A 24,990-nucleotide genomic window follows, 5' to 3' on the forward strand; every position below is an offset into this window, starting at 1 on the left:
CACTGTCACACACGCGTACCCTGCCGCAGACACTCTCACACACGCGTACCCTGCCTCAGACACTGTCACACACGCGTACCCTGCCGCCGACACTGTCACACACGCGTACCCTGCCGCAGACACTCTCACACACGCGTACCCTGCCGCAGACACTCTCACACACGCGTACCCTGCCTCAGACACTCTCACACACGCGTACCCTGCCGCAGACACTCTCACACACGGGTACCCTGCCGCAGACACTCTCACACACGCGTACCCTGCCTCAGACACTGTCACACACGCGTACCCTGCCGCAGACACTCTCACACACGCGTACCCTGCCTCAGACACTCTCACACACGCGTACCCTGCCGCAGACACTCTCACACACGCGTACCCTGCCTCAGACACTCTCACACACGCGTACCCTGCCACAGACACTCTCACACACGCGTACCCTGCCTCAGACACTCTCACACACGCGTACCCTGCCGCAGACACTCTCACACACGCGTACCCTGCCCCAGACACTCTCACACACGCGTACCCTGCCTCAGACACTCTCACACACGCGTACCCTGCCTCAGACACTCTCACACACGCGTACCCTGCCGCCGACACTCTCAAACACGCGTACCCTGCCGCAGACACTCACACACGCGTACCCTGCCTCAGACACTCTCACACACGCGTACCCTGCCGCAGACACTCTCACACACGCGTACCCTGCCGCAGACACTCTCACACACGCGTACCCTGCCTCAGACACTGTCACACACGCGTACCCTGCCGCAGACACTCTCACACACGCGTACCCTGCCTCAGACACTGTCACACACGCGTACCCTGCCGCCGACACTGTCACACACGCGTACCCTGCCGCAGACACTCTCACACACGCGTACCCTGCCGCAGACACTCTCACACACGCGTACCCTGCCTCAGACACTCTCACACACGCGTACCCTGCCGCAGACACTCTCACACACGCGTACCCTGCCTCAGACACTGTCACACACGCGTACCCTGCCGCAGACACTCTCACACACGCCTACCCTGCCTCAGACACTCTCACACACGCGTACCCTGCCGCAGACACTCTCACACACGCGTACCCTGCCTCAGACACTCTCACACACGCGTACCCTGCCACAGACACTCTCACACACGCGTACCCTGCCGCCGACACTGTCACACACGCGTACCCTGCCGCAGACACTCTCACACACGCGTACCCTGCCGCAGACACTCTCACACACGCGTACCCTGCCTCAGACACTCTCACACACGCGTACCCTGCCGCAGACACTCTCACACACGGGTACCCTGCCGCAGACACTCTCACACACGCGTACCCTGCCTCAGACACTGTCACACACGCGTACCCTGCCGCAGACACTCTCACACATGCGTACCCTGCCTCAGACACTCTCACACAAGCGTACCCTGCCGCAGACACTCTCACACACGCGTACCCTGCCTCAGACACTCTCACACACGCGTACCCTGCCACAGACACTCTCACACACGCGTACCCTGCCTCAGACACTGTCACACACGCGTACCCTGCCTCAGACACTCTCACACACGCGTACCCTGCCGCAGACACTCTCACACACGCGGACCCTGCCCCAGACACTCTCACACACGCGTACCCTGCCTCAGACACTCTCACACACGCGTACCCTGCCTCAGACACTCTCACACACGCGTACCCTGCCGCAGACACTCTCCCACACGCGTACCCTGCCTCAGACACTCTCATACACGCGTACCCTACCTCAGACACTGTCACACACGCGTACCGTGCGGCAGACACTCTCACACACGCGTACCCTGCCGCAGACACTCTCACACACGCGTACCCTGCCTCAGACACTCTCACACACGCGTACCCTGCCGCAGACACTCTCAAACACGCGTACCCTGCCTCAGACACTCTCACACACGCGTACCCTGCCACAGACACTCTCACACACGCGTACCCTGCCTCAGACACTGTCACACACGCGTACCCTGCCGCAGACACTCTCACACACGCGTACCCTGCCGCAGACACTCTCACACACGCGTACCCTGCCTCAGACACTCTCACACACGCGTACCCTGCCGCAGACACTCTCACACACGGGTACCCTGCCGCAGACACTCTCACACACGCGTACCCTGCCTCAGACACTGTCACACACGCGTACCCTGCCGCCGACACTGTCACACACGCGTACCCTGCCGCATACACTCTCACACACGCGTACCCTGCCGCAGACACTCTCACACACGCGTACCCTGCCTCAGACACTCTCACACACGCGTACCCTGCCGCAGACACTCTCACACACGGGTACCCTGCCGCAGACACTCTCACACACGCGTACCCTGCCTCAGACACTGTCACACACGCGTACCCTGCCGCAGACACTCTCACACACGCGTACCCTGCCTCAGACACTCTCACACACGCGTACCCTGCCGCAGACACTCTCACACACGCGTACCCTGCCTCAGACACTCTCACACACGCGTACCCTGCCGCAGACACTCTCACACACGCGTACCCTGCCGCAGACACTCTCACACACGCGTACCCTGCCCCAGACACTCTCACACACGCGTATCCTGCCTCAGACACTCTCACACACGCGTACCCTGCCTCAGACACTCTCACACACGCGTACCCTGCCGCCGACACTCTCAAACACGCGTACCCTGCCGCAGACACTCACACACGCGTACCCTGCCTCAGACACTGTCACACACGCGTACCCTGCCGCAGACACTCTCACACACGCGTACCCTGCCGCAGACACTCTCACACACGCGTACCCTGCCTCAGACACTGTCACACACGCGTACCCTGCCGCAGACACTCTCACACACGCGTACCCTGCCTCAGACACTGTCACACACGCGTACCCTGCCGCCGACACTGTCACACACGCGTACCCTGCCGCAGACACTCTCACACACGCGTACCCTGCCGCAGACACTCTCACACACGCGTACCCTGCCTCAGACACTCTCACACACGCGTACCCTGCCGCAGACACTCTCACACACGCGTACCCTGCCTCAGACACTGTCACACACGCGTACCCTGCCGCAGACACTCTCACACACGCGTACCCTGCCTCAGACACTCTCACACACGCGTACCCTGCCGCAGACACTCTCACACACGCGTACCCTGCCTCAGACACTCTCACACACGCGTACCCTGCCACAGACACTCTCACACACGCGTACCCTGCCTCAGACACTGTCACACACGCGTACCCTGCCGCAGACACTCTCACACACGCGTACCCTGCCGCAGACACTCTCACACACGCGTACCCTGCCTCAGACACTGTCACACACGCGTACCCTGCCGCAGACACTCTCACACACGCGTACCCTGCCCCAGACACTGTCACACACGCGTACCCTGCCCCAGACACTCTCACACACGCGTACCCTGCCGCAGACACTCTCACACACGCGTACCCTGCCTCAGGCACTGTCACACACGCGTACCCTGCCCCAGACACTCTCACACACGCGTACCCTGCCGCAGACACTCTCACACACGCGTACCCTGCCGCAGACACTCTCACACACGCGTGCCCTGCCGCAGACACTCTCACACACGCGTGCCCTGCCGCAGACACTCTCACACACGCGTGCCCTGCCCCAGACACTCTCACACACGCGTACCCTGCCCCAGACACTCTCACACACGCGTACCCTGCGGCAGGCACTGTTACACACGCGTACCCTGTCGCAGACACTCTCACACACGCGTGCCCTGCCGCAGACACTCTCACACACGCGTACCCTGCGGCAGACACTCTCCCACACGCGTACCCTGCCTCAGACACTCTCACACACGCGTACCCTGCGGCAGACACTCTCACACACGCGTACCCTGCGGCAGACACTCTCCCACACGCGTACCCTGCCTCAGACACTCTCACACACGCGTACCCTGCGGCAGACACTCTCACACACGCGTACCCTGCCGCAGACACTCTCACACACGCGTACCCTGCCTCAGACACTCTCACACACGCGTACCCTGCCGCAGACACTCTCACACACGCGTACCCTGCCGCAGACACTCTCACACACGCGTACCCTGCCGCAGACACTCTCGCACACGCGTACCCTGCCGCAGACACTCTCGCACACGCGTACCCTGCCGCAGACACTGTCGCACACGCGTACCCTGCCGCAGACACTCTCCCACACGCGTACCCTGCCTCAGACACTCTCATACACGCGTACCCTGCCTCAGACACTGTCACACACGCGTACCCTGCGGCAGACACTCTCACACACGCGTACCCTGCCGCAGACACTCTCACACACGCGTACCCTGCCTCAGACACTCTCACACACGCGTACCCTGCCGCAGACACTCTCAAACACGCGTACCCTGCCTCAGACACTCTCACACACGCGTACCCTGCCACAGACACTCTCACACACGCGTACCCTGCCTCAGACACTGTCACACACGCGTACCCTGCCGCAGACACTCTCACACACGCGTACCCTGCCGCAGACACTCTCACACACGCGTACCCTGCCTCAGACACTGCCACACACGCGTACCCTGCCGCAGACACTCTCACACACGCGTATCCTGCCTCAGACACTGTCACACACGCGTACCCTGCCGCCGACACTGTCACACACGCGTACCCTGCCGCAGACACTCTCACACACGCGTACCCTGCCGCAGACACTCTCACACACGCGTACCCTGCCTCAGACACTCTCACACACGCGTACCCTGCCGCAGACACTCTCACTCACGCGTACCCTGCCGCAGACACTCTCACACACGCGTACCCTGCCTCAGACACTGTCACACACGCGTACCCTGCCGCAGACACTCTCACACACGCGTACCCTGCCTCAGACACTCTCACACACGCGTACCCTGCCGCAGACACTCTCACACACGCGTACCCTGCCTCAGACACTCTCACACACGCGTACCCTGCCACAGACACTCTCACACACGCGTACCCTGCCTCAGACACTGTCACACACGCGTACCCTGCTGCAGACACTCTCACACACGCGTACCCTGCCGCAGACACTCTCACACACGCGTACCCTGCCTCAGACACTGTCACACACGCGTACCCTGCCGCAGACACTCTCACACATGCGTACCCTGCCCCAGACACTGTCACACACGCGTACCCTGCCCCAGACACTCTCACACACGCGTACCCTGCCGCAGACACTCTCACACACGCGTACCCTGCCGCAGACACTCTCACACACGCGTACCCTGCCCCAGACACTGTCACACACGCGTACCCTGCCCCAGACACTCTCACACACACGTATCCTGCCACAGACACTCTCACACACGCGTACCCTGCCGCAGACACTCTCACACACGCGTACCCTGCCTCAGACACTCTCACACACGCGTACCCTGCCCCAGACACTCTCACACACGCGTACCCTGCGGCAGACACTCTTACACACGCCTACCCTGCCGCAGACACTCTCACACACGCATACCCTGCGGCAGACACTCTCACACACGCGTACCCTGCGGCAGACACTCTCCCACACGCGTACCCTGCCTCAGACACTCTCACACACGCGTACCCTGCGGCAGACACTCTCACACACGCGTACCCTGCCGCAGACACTCTCACACACGCGTACCCTGCCTCAGACACTCTCATACACACGTACCCTGCCGCAGACATTCTCACACACACGTACCCTGCCTCAGACACTCTCATACACACGTACCCTGCCGCAGACACTCTCACACACGCGTACCCTGTCGCAGACACTCTCACACACGCATGCCCTGCCACAGACACTCTCACACACGCATGCCTTGCCACAGACACTCTCACACACACTCCATTATATGCGAGTCCGCTATATCCGATGCTTTTTCTGCAAGTAATTAAAGGTGCACAACCGGCAGTCCTCGTCTGTTATAGACGATATTCCATTATAAGCGAGTCCATTATAACAGGATTATACTGCACCTTCGACTCCACCTAGCAGACATACTTATGAGGGGATTGAGGTATGGACATTTTGAAAGGTATGACAGAAAGAAGCTTTTTCTGTCACTTACTTAAAATGTTAGTGTGAGTTTTCAAAACATTATACAACTTTGACTGGAATCAAATTCAACTATCTGATGAAACAAAAATGCTTTTTGGCAATAAACATTCATGGTGGGTTTAGCGTAAAAAGAAGGATGGCTATAATGAAATGAACCTCATCCCAACTGTAAGATATGGTGGAGGTTCTGTGATGTTGTGGAGCTGATTTTCCTCTAAAAACCCTGGAAACCTCGTTAGGGTACATGGCACTATGGGGTCCATGAAATACCAGGACATTTTATATCAAAATTTGGCTGCTGCTGCCAGGAAACAAAAACTGGGCCTTCATTGGATCTTCCAGCAGGACGGTGATCCTAAGCACATGTCCATATCAGCATTAAAATGGTCAGCTGACCGCAGAATCAAGCTTCTGCCATGGCCACCTCAGTCCCCTGACCTGAACCCCACTGAAAACCTGTGGGCTGAGCTGAAGAGGAGAGTGCACAAGAGAGGGCCGAGGACCCTGGGTGATCTGGAGAGATTCTGTAAAGAGGAATGGTCTCAGATGCCCTGCTCTGTATTCTCCAACCTTATAAAATGTCATAGGAGACTCAGTGCTGTTATACTGGCAAAGGGAGGTTGTACAGAGTATTAAAAGCAGGGCTGCCAATAATCGTGGCACATGTGTTTTTCTTGAAAATAATTATTTCTTGATGAAGGATTTGTTTTTCTTTGAATAAATTTATTTCAATGAAAGGTTGGATTTTTCTCATTGTTTCAGTGTGAGATGAAGCTGCTTCACCAAAAGGTGGATTTTTTTCTAATCCTTTTTACAAATCTTTACAAGGGGCCAATAATTGTGGAGGGACTGTATATTTGTTTATATACGACACTGTATTTGTTCAAAATGGTGGTAAGTTAATCATGTCCTCTACTGTGAACACCCGTGTAAAATAATCATTAAACTCATTTACTATATCAGTTTTCATTTTCAATTATAAGGCCCTTACTATCCTGCAGATTAGTGATTTCAGCTTTTAGAGCTCTTTTGGAGTTAAAATATTGGAAGAAACTTTTAATGTCATCCTTCAATGCAGTCTTACTTTCGACATTCCACTTACTGTAGCGAGTCTAATGTTATTTTTTAAGTCAACCCCTAGACTTAGATACTCCTGCTTTATTTTGAAATCATTAGTTATTTTCTACCTTAGTATTTCCACTGTACAGTGTGAAATACCCAGTAATACTCACCTCACTACCCCCAGTTTACAGTGTGGAATACCCAGTCAGACTGACCTCAGTATCTCCAGTTTACAGTGTATGTCCCCCAGTCCAGCAGAGAGCAGCTTCACTCCTGAGTCCTGCAGGTCATTGTCACTCAGGTCCAGCTCTCTCAGGGGTGAGGAGTTAGATCTGAGAGCTGATGCCAGTGCCTCACAGCATTTCACTGTGAGTTCACACCGGCCCACCCTTAAAAAGATTAAACACTTTCAAATCCAGTTTTTACACTGCAGCACTGTATTCAAATGAGGAGAATGAGGGTCATGACATAATGGATTTTCAGAAAACAATTAAATTAATAAAAATAATTTTAACAATCATTCCGATTCTGTTTGGTGTCCATTATTTTTTTGTCCATAACACGTTAAAGTCAGCATGTTTATCTGTAACAGTGCTGTTAACTTTGCTAACCAACACAAATGTTTTGCATGGATTATATGTGTCACGCCCAGCTTGTGTGATCCTCGTGTGCCACGCCCCCTCATTAACCACGTCTGCTGCCCTAATTGTGCCCAGTTGTTTCCTGTTATTTCGCTTGTCTTGTGTATTTCAGTCCGTGTTCAAGTCTGTTTCCCTAGATCTGTCATTGATGTTGTGAGCCGTGTTTCCTCGTCTGCCCTTAATAAACCCCGTTTGCTCGTCTTCATGGCTCCACTGCCCTGTCTGCCTGCTCCTCCGCTCAGCGGACGTCACAATATGGTAGAATGAATGTTTCCTGCTTCCCTGCTTAATTATTTCTAGCATGGATCGAGGGCTGATAAGTTTGTGGGATATAAGGAAGTAGGAGAAGAAAACAGAAGCTGTTTGTGTTTGTTTATTATGTAACTGCTGAAAGGCATCGTGGGTTTTCTTGCTGTCCAGTTACTTTTGTGTAAAATGCATATTCTGTACTCACTGCAGCTTCTCCAGTTTACAGCTGGGATCCTCCAGTAGAGCAGAGAGCAGCTTCACTCCTGAATCTCCTGGGTGATTGTAGCTCAGGTCCAGCTCTCTCAGGTGTGAGGGGTTTGACCTCAGAGCTGAAGCCAGGGAAGAACAGCCTTCTTCTGTGACTCTACAGCCTGACAGCCTGCAGAGAAAGACAGAAACCCCCCAGTAAATAATATCACCTCACCATTATAATTATTAAATATATGTGATGCTCTAATAAATAATTCCAGTATTACAGTTTAGTGTCTAAGACAAGGCAGGACCCCTCCTCCCTTTCCCTTAGCTAATTACTCACTATCTCCTCTTTATAGTGTGGAATACACAGTAATACTGACCTCAGTATCTAAAGCGCACAGTGTGGAATACCCAATATTACTGACCTCAGTATCTCCAGTTTGTGGTTTGGAATACCAAGCAATACTGGCCTCAGTATCCCCAGTTTACAGTGTGGAATATCCAGTAATACTGGCCTCAGTATCTCCAGTTTGCGGTGTGGAATACCCAGTAATACTGACCTCAGTATCTCCAGTTTACAGTGTAAATCCCCCAGTGCAGCAGAGAGCAGCTTCACTCCTGAATCCTTCAGGTTATTGTCACTCAGGTCCAGCTCTCTCAGGTGTGAGGGGTTTAACTTCAGAGCTGAAGCCAGGGAAGAACAGCCTTCTTCTGTGACTCTACAGCCTGATAGCCTGCAGAGAAAGACAGAAACTCCCCAATAAATAATATCACCTCACCATTATAATTATTAAAGAAATGTGATGCTCTAATAAATAATTCAAGAATTACAGTTTAGTGTCTAAGACAAGGCAGGACCCCTCCTCTCTTTCCCTTAGCTAATTGCTCACTATCTCCTCTTTATAGTGTGGAATACACAGTAATACTGACCTCAGTATCTCCAGTTTACAGTGTGGAATACCCAGTAATACTGACCTCACTATCCCCAGTTTACAGTGTGGAATACCCAGTAATACTGACCTCACTATCCCCAGTTTACAGTGTGGAATACCCAGTAATACTTACCTCACTATCCCCAGTTTACAGTGTGGAATACCCAGTAATACTGACCTCAGTATCTCCAGTTTACAGTGTAAATCCCCCAGTGCAGCAGAGAGCAGCTTCACTCCTGAATCCTTCAGGTTATTGTCACTCAGGTCCAGCTCTCTCAGGGGGGAAGAGTTTGATCTTAGAGCTGAAGACAGCACTTCACAGTGTTTATCTATGAGATCACAGCTGTTCAGCCTGAAACAGAAAACACTTTAAGACACAGACATACACACATCCTACACATTAGTAAAATACAAAGCATTACAATAAGCATTTGTTTTCAGTATAATTAGCAGCACAGCTTACATTTCAAAATGAATTATAGTCTGCAGAGTGTTCTGTGCGTCCTGACAATCTGCTGCAGTCACATGATCATTAATTGTGAGTCAGTGCATCTTTGCTCAAAACTAGAGGTAAAAACATTAAGTACAAGCTATAGGAATACATAGGAACACATCAACAGCAAGATGGACGTGAACCTCCCATAACAGTCAGACCAGTGCTTCCAGTGCAGTCCTTAGCTATCTTTCTGCCAGGTGTCCCTACACTCGACACATATCACTGAAAGGAGGAGATGTGAACATTCCCAGCAGCTAATACAGCAGCAACAGGCACTTGGATTCCTGATCCCATGAGTAAAGTATCCCAGTGTCGTTATCTGACAGTGACTAACCGGCGATTATCGTCTTTGCTGAGGAAACGCGCTTAGGCTACATACAAAGCAAGATGTATGAAAAGATTCATGATTTGCTTTCAGTTCAGCTTTCTAGCCAAAGATTCTGAAGCAGTTAAAAAGAAACATTGCACAGAATTTCACAAGCATTGTCCCTTGCAGTAACCATGCGTTCGCCATTCTTGTAAGTTCAGTATTGTCACATCACCAACTTCTATCTCTGAGTCAGCAGCCAGAATGTCAGCCATTCAAGTTCAGCTTTCTGGTGGGAATTCTGAGCTTCCCAACTCAGTTTTTCGTATCTTAGTCTCAGGCACAACTTTAAGTGTGTCCCTGACCCCGCCAGGGCTGTGATTAGGATTGGTTGCTAACTGTTTAATAAAGGTGGTTAAAAGTAAACTCTCTCTCTCATCTATCTATCTGAATCAATCAATCATTATTTATATAGCGCATTTTAGCCACAGCGTTTATAAAGAATTTTGCAAACATTTAAAAAGAAGAAAAAGAAATTCAAATAAGCTCAGAATAAATAACAATAAGCGCAAAAGAAATAAAAATAGAGTAAAAATGTTTTAAAAAAATAAAATTAAAAACCATCATAAAGGACTTTAAATACCCATGTCCTCTTTAAGGGCCCCTCCTCAAAGGGGCCTCTAGCCCCTATGTCTTCTGGGGGAAGCGACCGCCCCCCCACAATTACTGATATTAATAAAAGCATAAAATAATAAAACTGATTATCATAGATTATTATATGCGGTGGTGAAAAGATGCGTTTTCAGCCTAGTTTTGTAAGTACTGAGACATTCAGTAGCTCTCAGGTTTTCTGGGAGAGAGTTCCAGAGTTTGGGCCCATAGTGACTAAAAGCTGCCCCCTCCCTCCCCAGCCGGGTTTTAGGAATAATCAGTAAATTACTGCCGGATGGTCTGACTGATCTGCCTGGGACATACCTTACAGTCATGTTACTGAGGCAGGACAGAGCTAAACAACGTAAATATTTACAAATTAGCAAATAAACTTTAAAATCAATCCTAGAAGCCAGAGGAAGCCAGTGCAGGGATGTGAGAGCAGGTGTGATGTGATCCCTGTGACCGGTGCGTGTTAACACTCCGCCAGCGGCATTCTGGGCCCGTTGTAGATGTGATCCCTGTGACTGGTGCGTGTTAACACTCCGCCAGCGGCACTCTGGGCCCGTTGTAGATGTGATCCCTGTGACTGGTGCGTGTTAACACTCCGCCGGCGGCATTCTGGGCCCGTTGTAGATGTGATCCCTGTGACTGGTGCGTGTTAACACTCCGCCGGCGGCATTCTGGGCCCGTTGTAGATGTGATCCCTGTGACCGGTGCGTGTTAACACTCCGTCAGCGGCATTCTGGGCCCGTTGTAGATGTGATCCCTGTGACTGGTGCGTGTTAACACTCCGGCAGCGGCATTTTGGGCCCGTTGTAGATGTGATCCCTGTGCCTGGTGCGTGTTAACACTCCGCCAGCGGCATCTTGGGGCCGTTGTAGATGTGATCCCTGTGACTGGTGCGTGTTAACACTCCGCCAGTGGCATTCTGGGCCCGTTGTAGATGTGATCCCTGTGACTGGTGCGTGTTAACACTCCGCCAGCGGCATTCTGGGCCGGTTGTAGATGTGATCCCTGTGACTGGTGCGTGTTAACACTCCGCCAGCGGCATTCTGGGCCGGTTGTAGATGTGATCCCTGTGACTGGTGCGTGTTAACACTCCGCCAGCGGCACACTGGGCCCGTTGTAGATGTGATCCCTGTGACTGGTGCGTGTTAACACTCCGCCAGCGGCATTATGGGCCCGTTGTAGATGTGATCCCTGTGACTGGTGCGTGTTAACACTCCGCCAGCGGCATTCTGGGCCCGTTGTAGATGTGATCCGTCTGACTGGTGCGTGTTAACACTCCGCCAGCGGCATTCTGGGCCCGTTGTAGATGTGATCCGTCTGACTGGTGCGTGTTAACACTCCGCCAGCGGCATTCTGGGCCCGTTGTAGATGTGGTCCCTGTGACTGGTGCGTGTTAACACTCCGCCAGCGGCATTCTGGGCCCGTTGTAGATGTGATCCCTGTGACCGGTGCGTGTTAACACTCCGCCAGCGGCATTCTGGGCCCGTTGTAGATGTGATCCCTGTGACCGGTGCGTGTTAACACTCCGCCAGCGGCATTCTGGGGGCGTTGTAGATGTGATCCCTGTGACTGGTGCGTGTTAACACTCCGCCAGCGGCATTCTGGGCCCGTTGTAGATGTGATCCCTGTGACCGGTGCGTGTTAACACTCCGCCAGCGGCATTCTGGGGGCGTTGTAGATGTGATCCCTGTGACTGGTGCGTGTTAACACTCCGCCAGCGGCATTCTGGGCCCGTTGTAGATGTGATCCCTGTGACCGGTGCGTGTTAACACTCCGCCAGCGGCATTCTGGGCCCGTTGTAGATGTGATCCCTGTGACTGGTGCGTGTTAACACTCCGCCAGCGGCATTCTAGGCCCATTGTAGATGTGAAACAGTAGATGTGAAACAGACAAGAGGGCATTAAAGTAATTTATTCTACTAGAAAGAAAAGTAGGTATTATTTAATACTGCCAAGACCCCCTCCACTCTGCAAACAAGTAAACCAACTTCCTTTCTTTTTAACAACCTAAGCAGTTCTGTTAGCCTGCTTTATGACTTTATGGTCGTGTTTCCACAAACTGTGCTTGCTTTGCAGAACAGTATTTCCCTTTTAAGGTTACCCATTTTAAATCTGGTGTAGGATCACACATGCACATATCACAAAGCTTAAATTCCAGATGGCCTGAGACAAGGCCTACCCTGGTACGAGAGGCACACATTGGCCTAGGCCTCAAAGAGGGGTTCGTGACCCCACACACACAGACACATTTAAACACACACAGATAACAAGGGGGGCAGCACTCCAACTTTTATTGCTCAAAGTTTTAACGACCTACAGACAGCAGAGTGGACCCCAAGGACAGGGGTCCCTCGACTTGGCACACAACCCCCTCCCCAGACATCCTGCCTTACATACCACTCACCCAACAGACCAACACCCTAAAGAAAGTTTCTTTTAAGTTTGGCTGTTGTATATCTGTATATTTATTTATCCATGACTACTAGTCTCAATATACAGATAAGTTATGTTTGTAATGTGTCCTAACTTTCAAAGATTCTTTTTCTTTGACTGACTAACCTTCCCCCCGTTTTGTTTTCCACATTCCTCAGCAGCCCTTATCTGATCTTTGTATTCTACCATGCCTACCTAAGGGTAAGATGTGCTGTTGAAATGAGAATATGTCATATAATGTCCGTATAAAGGGTAACCTCTGATTGAGGTGCAACCTAGACCACTTAGTCCAGGGACTGGTGTGAGTAATATAACATAATGACATAATATAAGTAATCATTAATTAATCATTACAGATGGTATTCGGTGTGAACCGCTAGGCTGGTATGGCATGTTTGGTATCAAACCGATGGAAAATCACTCCAGTTTTACACCACTTCAGCCTCTGTTCACTGAGTGCTCACAATAGTCCCTGCCTCTGTGCGATTTGGCTACTGAGCTCTAAAACCTCAAACTCGCCTGAAATATCGTGAGACTCCCTTTCATCGGCCGTAAGGGGAGCTTCGCTACGGATCGTTTACATTACCTGGTGATGCAGCTCGCTGGATGAGCCTTCTAACCCAGGTTACTAAGCGATACTGGTAACTAGTGAATCCCATTTAAGTCTCACATTAACCGGCTCACAGGGGTTCGCAATTGAGTTTGAAGCAACCAACCATTCGGCATAACAATTAGTTAGTAAACATCATTAAATAATAATGAATTAAAATGCAATTAATTTCAAAACATATTGGTGGAGATATTAAAATTTACATGAGTTAAATATTCCTACAATGGTGTCCCACAGGAACCAGTGCTGGGCCCACTACTGTACACTGTATATATTGCTCATATTATCAGAAATCATGGTGTTGGGTTTCATTGTTTTGCTGATGATACACAGTTATATATATCTGTTACGCCGGATGATGCATCACAGCTCTCGGTTAGAAGACTGTCGACTAGATATCCGGTGCTGGATGGCAAATAATTTATTTATGTTAAAGACAGAAAAACAGAAGTACTGTTAACTGGTCCGAAGGCGGCTCGAAATAAGTTTGACAACCTCAACCTTGGTGGTCTTCCTACCCAACCTAACACAGTGGTCAGAGATCTCGGTGTTCTGGTTGATTCAGATTTCTGTTTCGATGCTCATATAAAAAGCATCACTAAAGCTGTGTTCTATCATGTACGGAACCTAGCCAAGCTTCGGAAGATGCTCTCCTGTCATGAAGCGGAAACACTAACACCTTTATAACTTCCAGGCTGGATACTGTAATGCCTTCCTTTCTGGGTGCCCATCTGCATCCTTACATAAACTTCAGCTGGAACAAAATGCAGCAGCCAGACTTCTTACAAACACTAATAAATGTGATTATATTAGCCCTGTTCAATGCTCCCTTCATTGGCTTCCAGTTAAGTCTCAAATTAACTACAAAATACTGCTACTGACTTATAAATCACTGAATGGCCTTGCACCAGAATACCTTAGTAACCTGTTGGCCTTATACAACCCTCCTGGCTTTCTTACATTATAAAGAGCAGGATATCTGTTAGTACCCAGGGCAGAAAGAGCTACGGCAGGCTGCAGAGCTTTCTCTTATAGAGCTCTTCAGCTGTGGAATAGTCTTCCAGCGGATCTGCAGGATTCAGGCTGACTTTCAATATTCAAGTCTAGACTAAAAACACGCCTGTTTAGTTTAGCTTGTAGGGACTCTAGTTCTAGCTCTAGCTAACTGCTCACTCCCAGTCAGACCTATGTGTGAGGTGTAGAGCTGGGTGGGGATCGGTGCCATTGGCTTTGGATAAACTGAATTGTCAGTCTGTCACTTTAGCTTCACACCCCCTTGTGGAATTGGAGTGCTGACATTCAGGGACTCCCCATGCCTGCGTTCCCACCTGCCTCTCCCTCCTACTTATGCTGCCATTGCCATATCTGCTGGAGCTTACATACTGCACTCACCTAACTGTTTGCACTGCCTCTAGTCTCCCCTACTTTGGCTAACTGCACATTATATTTCCCCTACTCCCCCTGGGCTGTGCTGCCTGGAGACCCTACATTTTCAAGATATCCTGCCTACCCTGCTGCCTGCGACGTCTCCACTACCTGTGACGTCCTTCTGGCCTGCTGCTGCCCCCTGGAGGATGGGTTCCCCCTTTGAGTCTGGTTAGGGTTAGGGCTTCCCCTGCTGCCCCCTGGAGGATGGGCTCCCCCTCTGAGTCTGGTTAGGGTTAGGGCTTCCCCTGCTGCCCCCTGGAGGATGGGCTCCCCCTTTCAGTCTGGTTAGGGTTAGGGCTTCCTCTGCTGCCCCCTGGAGGATGGGCTCCCCCTTTCAGTCTGGTTAGGGTTAGGGCTTCCTCTGCTGCCCCCTGGAGGATGGGCTCCCCCTTTGAGTCTGGTTAGGGTTAGGGCTTCCTCTGCTGCCCCCTGTAGGATGGGCTCCTCCTCTGAGTCTGGTCCCTCCCAAGGATTCTTCTTTCTATGGAGCTTTTCCTTGCCACTGTCCCCTCTGACTTGCTCACTGGGGGCTTTGGGCAGGGATGCTGTAAAGTGCTTTGAGATTAAATAATGTTGTGAAAATACACTATACAAATAAATCTGAACTGAACTGAAATTGCATTCAGTGTTTGGTGGGGGGTAGACTCAAAATGATTGTTTATTGCGATATTTTTATACCAAAAGACACATACACATTTTTTAACTTATCACCCAGCCCTAACCAACTATTCACTAATCGGAGAGCTATCAGTCCTGTGAAATAGGCTTTTAGAAAAAATGTTTGTTTGAATGATTTATGAATAATGATACTTCATTCACCCCCATGGGGAAATTGTCTTTTCGCCCCTCCCATCTTGCTCTCCAAGAGACACGCCGACACATATACAGGTGAGAGGAAGTTTGGGGGTCGCAGCGCAGGATCAGCCAGCATCCAGCACCCCTGGAGCTCAAGGACCCAGCGATGACATCACTCTGCCGGCCAAGAGATCTGAACCAGCGACCTTCCGCTTATGAACACAAAGTCTGAACCCAGAGAGTCAGGCACCACACCCAGTATTTACAGAAATGCTTCCTACAGCATCCAGAACTGAAACGAATATGAGTGGTTTTCCCACTATTAATGAAAACTGGACCATTCTGTATGATGATGATCTTTGGTTATTTGTTACACAAAGGATGGTCGTGGAAATCTTATCTTTTTTGTTTTTACTACATCACTACCTTCAGTTAATATAAAGTAGATTAAAAAGGAACCTTGTTAAAAGAGGGGAAATAAATTATATATATACATATTCATTTTATATTTTAAACAATGTTTATCTATTTCTGCCGGACTATTTGTGTCGTCACATCCTAAGCCAGGTGCAGCTGAGGCCAGCAGAGGGCGCCAGTGAGCAGCCAGAGACAGCAGTCATACGGAAGCTCCCAGCTCTGGGCTCCATCACATGAACATGCCTGCTGACAATAACACTCACATACCACTTATACACCCTGTGGATAAAGAGCCCTCACTGTTTCTATAGCAGGTTAGGATGCTGTGCTGTGATCAGAAGGCAGACTGGATGGGAATGGAAACGTAGTAACAAACAAAAAGTGACATCACTACCTTCAGTCATTATAAAGTCTGTGGTCAAGATTAGCTACTGCTATACAAACAGCTATAGCTGTGATTATCAAAATAAAACCCACTTATTAATCCATGAGGAGAAATATATAATATATATTACACATTTCAAACAATATTCATGTATTACTGCCAGACCAGACATGATTTCCCATCCCCACGTCACTTACAGAGCCGTCCTGGAGTTCTTGACCACAGGCAGCAGCCTGCAGTGCTCTTCATCTGATCTGATGTATTTCTTCAGATCAAACACATCCAGCTCCTCATCTGACATCAGCATCACAAAGGCCAGAGCTGAGTACTGTGCAGGTGAGAGGTCATCTGCTGAAATGTTTCCTGAATTCAGGTATCTTTGTACTTCCTCTACTAGAGAATTGTCACCCAGTTCAGTCAGACAGTGGAACAGGTTGATGGTCCTTTCTGGAGATAAATTCTCCTGTATTTTCTCCTTGATGTATTGGGCTGTTTCCTTAATGGTTTGTGAGCAGGTTTCTGTTGGCCCCAGTAGCCTTTGTAACAGAGTCTTACTGGAGTCTGTTGAGAGGCCCAGGAGGAAGCGGAGGTAGAGGTCCAAGTGTCCATTCTTGCTCTCTAATGCCTGATCCACTGCAGTCTTCAGCAGGTCAGCTGATGAGTTTGACAGAAACACATATAAAGCAGCGAGATACTCCTGGATGGTGAGATGCACAAAGCAGTACACCTTCTCCTGGTACAACCCATACTCCTCTTTAAAGACTTCTGTGCACACTCCAGAGTAAACTGAAGTTTCAGTGACATCAATGCCATTCCCTGTCAGATCTTGCTCATAAAATATGAGATTGCCTTTCTCAAGGTTGTCAATAGCAAGTTTACCAAGTTTTAAAAGGAATTCCTTGCTGTATTCTTTAAGCTTAGTTTCTTGGTTTTTCATATACTTGTCATTTTTTAAACTTGTCTGAAAGATCAGGAAGTGTGTGTACATTTCAGTCAGAGTCCTTGGAATTTCTCCCCTGTCAGTCTCACTAAAAAACCTCTTAAGCACAGAGGCTGAAATCCAGCAGAACACAGGAATGTGGCACATGATGAAGAGGCTCCTTGATGATTTCACATGTGTGATAATCCTGTTGGCCAGGCTCTGATCATTAAATCTCTTCTTGAAATACTCCTCCTTCTGGGCATCACTGAACCCTCGTATCTCTGTCACCTGGTGGACACACTCAGGAGGTATCTGATTGGCTGCTGCTGGCCGGGAGGTTATCCAGAGGAGAGCGGATGGGAGCAGATTCCCCTTAATGAGGTTAGTCAACAGCACATCCAGTGACGTTTTCTTTGTTACATCAAACCAGCTCTCATTGTTCTGAAAATCGAGAGGAAGGCGACACTCATCCAGACCGTCAAAGATGAACAAGACTTTGTACCTAAACAGCTCAGTGGACTCAAATGACTTCAGTTCTGGGACAAAGTGGTGAAGCAGTTCAATCAGACTGTATTCACCCTTAATCAAATTCAGGTCCCGGAAAGGAAGAGCAAATATGAAGTGAACATCCTGGTTTGCTTTTCCTTCTGCCCAGTCGAGAATAAATTTCTGCACAGAGACTGTTTTCCCGATACCTGCCACCCCTTTAGTGAGTACAGTTCTGATAGGTGTCACACGCCCACATAAGGGTTTAAATATATCATTGCACTTGACTGTAGTATCTTTTGTTCGACTTTTCTTGGATGCTGTTTCAATCTGTCTCACTTCATGTTCATCATTGACTGCTCCAGTCCCACCTTCAGTTATGTAGAGTTCTGTGTAAATCTCACTGAGAAGTGTTGGCTGTCCTTCCTTAGCTTTCCCTTCAAATACACACTCAAATTGCTTCTTAAGTTTACATTTAATTTCCTGTTGATGTTGCAGCATGAGCAGTCCTGAAAAGAAATGAGAGGAAAATGCAGTAATTCTCACCGTGATCCTGACCAGTATGAGGAAGAATATTTTCCAAAAACAAACTTTTTCACACATACATATCCAGATATTTCCCTGTGACTGTGAATGTGAAACTGAAAGTTTTATCATGCGTATTTTACTGGAACACCGCATACAGGACCGTGAATAAGCCTTAGGCAGCCAAAGGAAATGTTTAAAGCCATTTATCTGGGTAGTAAGTGTATATCTGCTCAGAACCAAAAAAAACTACAAAACCCCTTTTCATTTCCAAAACCTCTCCTCAGGGGCACCACAGCCAGTCCATGTATTTGTTAAATTTCACCACCAGCTCACTTCTTTCATTAATTAAATAAGTTTAAAACTCAATGAGATATTGATCAGCCACATGAGGTGTGTTAGTGGTCAAGTAAAAAAATACAGGGATATACTGCACAATATCAGCAAATATTAAGGTGATGTTGGGAGAGGTTCTGAAATGGCAAACACACTTTGACATACATATTATAGTAGTTCTACACCAACATAAAGACCATTTAAACATCCTTTTCTTTGACTGCCTAAGACGTTTACACAATATTGTACATGTACATAATATTATAAAGTTCTTACTCTTGTCCAGCAGGTCAGCAAGATCATTATGTTTCATGATCCTCAGGATGTACACTGTGATCTTCAGAGCCTCCTCTCTAACACTGGTCTTCTGCATCTGACCATCACAGTCCAGGTCATTGTCCTCCTCCAGCTGAGGCTCAGAGCATTCTGGGTATTTCTGATCTAGGAGCCTCACAAACGTCTTCAGTTCCTCCTTTAGGAACTTCATGGCTTTTTCCTCTAGCGACTAAAATAAACAGTCAGAGTTAATTATTGCTACTTACACCAAACCTTTTCAGAGTTTCACTTGTGAATCATAGTTTAAAACATATTTTCTTTAAGATGATGAATTCATTATTATGCAGCTGTATAAAATATAAGCTAATTCACATAACAGCCAAGAAAATATATATCAGCAATAAATACAAACCTTCAATATGGATGATAAACCCGATTTATCATGTAGATCTGAACTGCAATCTTCCATTTGGTCTCTGTGAATTAGGCAGAAACATAAAGACCTCAATTCATCTACACAAATGTAACAGAAAGGCTGAAAAGTTCCCCATTAAAATTGCTGTTACTGCAGATAAAGAATAACACTGTGGTATATTACAACACCAATTCCAAAAAGTTGGACATTGTGCAAATTGTAAATAAAAACAGAATGTAATGATATGGAAATCTCATAAACCTGTATTATATTCATAACAAAGTATAAAAAACATATCAGATGTTTAAACTGAGACATTTTGCTATTTCATGAAAAATTTTGGCTGATTTTGAATTTCATGACAGCAACACGTCTCAAAAAAGTTGGGACAGGGGCAATAGGAGGCTGGAAAAGTTAGTGGTACAAAATCCCAATGTTAAGATCGCCGGTGAACGGGGAAGGCGCACGGACAGGCAGGCAGGCAAGGATCAGGCAGGCCGGTAGAATAAGGGGGAAACGGGGTTTAATCACAGGACTAAGGGCAGGAAACATCAGACGCCAACTAACATCAGTGACAGACCAGGAACCAGGGCAAGACATGGACTCAAATAGACAGGACTGATTGAAAATAATCGGACACAGATGGGTACGATCCGGGAAGCACACATGGATAATCAGGGGGGCGTGGCACACACGAGGATCGTACGAGCCGGGTATGACAGACCCCCCCCCCCCCTCAGAGGAGGCGACGGACGAGACGAGGGAAACGGGACCTGGAAAAGAAGAACAAAACCATTCAAGGGACACCGGAAACATGACCGAGACACAGAACAGGCACAGAGACAAGAAGTAGGACAAAACCTGATAAAGGACAGGGAGGGCAGACAGACTAGGAAAGGAGACACAGCGGGAACAGGCTGGACAAAAGGACCAGGAGTGAACGGAGGAGGAACAAAGGGACGAGGAATGGAGACAGGAGAGACAAAGCTGGGAGGAGGAACAAACGAAGGAGGGAGATAAGCAGAGGAGTAGGGAGAGAAGGACAGGGAACCAAGGGGAGTCCGAGGGAGCCCCAGCGGGCGACGGGTGGCCGTCAGAGGGGCCGCAGGCGGCCGGGAGGCCGGAACAGGAGGGGACCTCAGAGCAGCAGAGGAGGCAGGGCGAGGGACTGACGGAGGGGCCGAGGAGGGAGGTGGAGGGAGACCCAGGGAAGGGGACGAAGGAGCTGGAGGGGACCTAGGTGAGGGCAAGGAGAGGGGGGGAGCCGCAGCAGGCGGCGACGTCCTCCGACGTGCTGGAGCGGAGGGAACCGCAGGCAACTGAGGAGCTGCAGCAGGGGAGTCCGCAGGCGACTGACCGGGCACCAGAGTGGGGAGCAAGACAGGGCGACGAGGCTGCGGAGGGGGACCCGCAGGCAACAGCCAACCCGGAGGGCGAGGACCCGCAGGCGCCGACCAAGCCCCAGCGCAGGCAAGGGAGGGACTCGTGGGTGAGCAGGGAGCGTCAGACGGGGGGGGGGGGGGAGGGGGGGGGCGCCTATCAGCTTGTTTACCACATCCCTGCCCCCCCGCTTCTGTACCAGCTGGTCCCCGGGTCCCCACTAGCTGGGGCGATACTGCTGCCTAAATATGACGAAACATTAAACATGTCATCATCCTGCACCTGTTCTCCATCCCAGTAGACATAATGTGCATGATGTCATCAGCGTGCGCCACTCCCTCTGGAATGTCCTACTTTATTACAGAATACTAACCGCTTCAGGGATCACAGCAGTGAAGGAAGTTACGCATGCAGTCTCCGCCTGGGTCACATGTGTGTGGAGTTTGCATGTTCTCCCCATGTCGTCGTGGGGTTTCCTCCGGGTACTCCAGTTTCCCCCCACAGTCCAAAAACATGCTGAGGCTAATTAGACTTGCTAAATTGCCTGTAGGTGTGCGTGTGAGAGTCAATGGTGTGTGAGCGTGCCCTGCGATGGGGTGGCCCCCCATCCTGGGTTGTTCCCTGCCTCGTGCCCATTGTTTCCGGGACAGGCTCCGGACCCCCCACCACCCAGTAGGATAAGCGGTTTGGAAAATGGATGGATGGATGGATGGATGGCCAGACCTTTAAGTTTGACTACAAAGCACCTATGACAGACATCAGCCTTCACATGATGTCACAACACCATCCCTCACTGATGTGTCTTACCTGGCTCAAGCTATTCAGAACAGCAAAGCCATTAACAGGCTCCCAATGCCAGAGCCTGCTGTGTTTAACGGGGATCCAATTCATTTTATTGAATGAAAGGCATTCTTTATGTACTCATTCAGAGAACAGGTATCTCTTCAGCAGATAAGCTGTATTACCTTAAGAAATATATCAGTGGTCCTGCTCATAAATGTCTTGAGGGCACGTTCTACCGAAGTGATGATGAAGCATGCAAAGATGCTTGGAATGAGCTTGGTCAGCGATACGGTCAGTGATACGGTCAGCGATATGGTCAGTGATACGGTCAGTGATATGGTCAGCGATATGGTCAGTGATACGGTCAGCCAAACGGTCAGTGATACGATCAGCGATACGGTCAGTGATACGGTCAGTGATAAGGTCAGCGATACGGTCAGCCATACGGTCAGTGATACGGTCAGCGATACGATCAGTGATACGATCAGTGATACGGTCAGCGATATGGTCAGTGATACAGTCAGCCATACGGTCAGCGATATGGTCAGTGATACGGTCAGCGATACGATCAGTGATACGGTCAGTGATACGGTCAGCGATATGGTCAGTGATACAGTCAGCCATACGGTCAGCGATACAGTCAGCCATACGGTCAGCCATACGGTCAGCGATATGGTCAGTGATACGGTCAGCGATACGATCAGTGATACGGTCAGTGATACGGTCAGCGATATGGTCAGTGATACGGTCAGCGATACGATCAGTGATACGGTCAGCCATACGGTCAGCCATACGGTCAGCGATACGGTCAGCGATACGGTCAGCCATACGGTCAGTGATACGGTCAGCCATACGGTCAGGAATACGGTAAGTGATATGGTCAGCGATACGGTCAGCCATGCAGTCAGCCATACGGTCATCCATACGGTCAGTGATACGGTCAGCCATACGGTCAGTGATACGGTCAGCCATACGGTCAGGAATACGGTAAGTGATATGGTCAGCGATACGGTCAGCCATGCGGTCAGCCATATGGTCATCCATACGGTCAGTGATACGGTCAGCCATACGGTCAGTGATACGGTCAGTGATACGGTCAGCCATACGGTCATCCATACGGTCAGTGATACGGTCAGCCATACGGTCAGTGATACGGTCAGTGATATGGTCAGCCATACGGTAAGTGATACGGTCAGCAATACGGTCAGCCATGCGGTCAGCCATACGGTCAGTGATACGGTCAGCCATACGGTCATCCATACGGCCAGTGATACGGTCAGCCATACGGTCAGTGATACGGTCAGTGATATGGTCAGCCATACGGTAAGTGATACGGTCAGCAATACAGTCAGCCATGCGGTCAGCGATACGGTCAGCCATGCGGTCAGCCATACGGTCAGCCATACGGTCAGTGATACGGTCAGCCATACGGTCAGGAATACGGTAAGTGATATGGTCAGCGATACGGTCAGCCATGCGGTCAGCCATACGGTCATCCATACGGTCAGTGATACGGTCAGCCATACGGTCAGTGATACGGTCAGCCATACGATCATCCATACGGTCAGTGATACGGTCAGCCATACGGTCAGTGATACGGTCAGTGATATGGTCAGCCATACGGTAAGTGATACGGTCAGCAATACGGTCAGCCATGCGGTCAGCCATACGGTCAGTGATACGGTCAGCCATACGGTCATCCATACGGCCAGTGATACGGTCAGCCATACGGTCAGTGATACGGTCAGTGATATGGTCAGCCATACGGTAAGTGATACGGTCAGCAATACGGTCAGCCATGCGGTCAGCGATACGGTCAGCCATGCGGTCAGCCATACGGTCAGCCATACGGTCAGCGATACGGTCAGCCATACGGTCAGGAATACGGTAAGTGATATGGTCAGCGATACGGTCAGCCATGCGGTCAGCCATACGGTCATCCATACGGTCAGTGATACGGTCAGCCATACGGTCAGTGATACGGTCAGTGATATGGTCAGCCATACGGTAAGTGATACGGTCAGCAATACGGTCAGCCATGCGGTCAGCGATACGGTCAGCCATACGGTCAGCCATACGGTCAGCGATACGGTCAGTGATATGGTCAGCCATACGGTAAGTGATACGGTCAGCCATACGGTCATCCATACGGTCAGTGATACGGTCAGCCATACGGTCAGTGATACGGTCAGCCATACGGTCAGTGATATGGTCAGCCATATGGTCAGCCATGCGGTCAGCCATACAGTCAGCCATACGGTCAGCGTTACGGTCAGCCATACGGTCAGCCATACGGTCAGCGATACGGTCAGCCATGCGGTCAGCCATACAGTCAGCCATACGGTAGGCGTTACGGTCAGCCATACGGTCAGCCATACGGTCAGGGATACGGTCAACGATACGGTCAACGATACGGTCAGTGATATAGTCAGCCATACGGTCAGCCATACGGTCAGCCATACGGTCAGCGATACGGTCAGTGATACGGTCAGTGATACGGTCAGCCATACGGTCAGAGATACGGTCAGCGATACGGTCAGCCATACGGTCAGCGATACGGTCAGTGATGCGGTCAGCAATACGGTCAGCCATGCGGTCAGCCATACGGTCAGTGATACGGTCAGCCATACGGTCATCCATACGGCCAGTGATACGGTCAGCCATACGGTCAGTGATACGGTCAGTGATATGGTCAGCCATACGGTAAGTGATACGGTCAGCAATACGGTCAGCCATGCGGTCAGCGATACGGTCAGCGATACGGTCAGCCATGCGGTCAGCCATACGGTCAGCCATACGGTCAGCGATACGGTCAGCCATACGGTCAGGAATACGGTAAGTGATATGGTCAGCGATACAGTCAGCCATGCGGTCAGCCATACGGTCATCCATACGGTCAGTGATACGGTCAGCCATACGGTCAGTGATACGGTCAGTGATATGGTCAGCCATACGGTAAGTGATACGGTCAGCAATACGGTCAGCCATGCGGTCAGCGATACGGTCAGCGATACGGTCAGCCATACGGTCAGCGATACGGTCAGTGATACGGTCAGCCATACGGTCATCCATACGGTCAGTGATACGGTCAGCCATACGGTCAGTGATACGGTCAGCCATACGGTCAGCCATGCGGTCAGCCATACAGTCAGCCATACGGTCAGCCATACGGTCAGCCAT

At 50.1% G+C, this 24,990-nt stretch overlaps 1 protein-coding gene across 21 annotated transcripts in view; it reads right to left on the reverse strand.

Annotated features, from left to right (window-relative positions):
• LOC125723381 (NACHT, LRR and PYD domains-containing protein 12-like) overlaps positions 1–24,990 on the reverse strand; it is a 69,173-nt gene that overhangs the window by 12,449 nt on the left and 31,734 nt on the right. For 18 of the 21 annotated variants that reach the window (XM_048999915.1, XM_048999916.1, XM_048999917.1 and 15 more), the window contains 7 exons: positions 19,645–19,708; positions 19,233–19,461; positions 16,885–18,604; positions 9,333–9,506; positions 8,783–8,956; positions 8,233–8,406; positions 7,353–7,526 (listed from right to left, as the gene is read on the reverse strand). In XM_048999915.1, the coding sequence (XP_048855872.1) occupies positions 7,353–7,526; positions 8,233–8,406; positions 8,783–8,956; positions 9,333–9,506; positions 16,885–18,604; positions 19,233–19,461; positions 19,645–19,708 (2,709 nt within the window). The remainder of the gene's footprint in view (positions 1–7,352; positions 7,527–8,232; positions 8,407–8,782; positions 8,957–9,332; positions 9,507–16,884; positions 18,605–19,232; positions 19,462–19,644; positions 19,709–24,990) is intronic. The other 3 variants (XM_048999923.1, XM_048999922.1, XM_048999936.1) reach the window with 3 other exon arrangements.

The sequence above is a fragment of the Brienomyrus brachyistius genome, unplaced genomic scaffold, assembly GCF_023856365.1.
Source record: "Brienomyrus brachyistius isolate T26 unplaced genomic scaffold, BBRACH_0.4 scaffold48, whole genome shotgun sequence".
In the NCBI taxonomy this organism is placed as follows: domain Eukaryota; kingdom Metazoa; phylum Chordata; class Actinopteri; order Osteoglossiformes; family Mormyridae; genus Brienomyrus; species Brienomyrus brachyistius.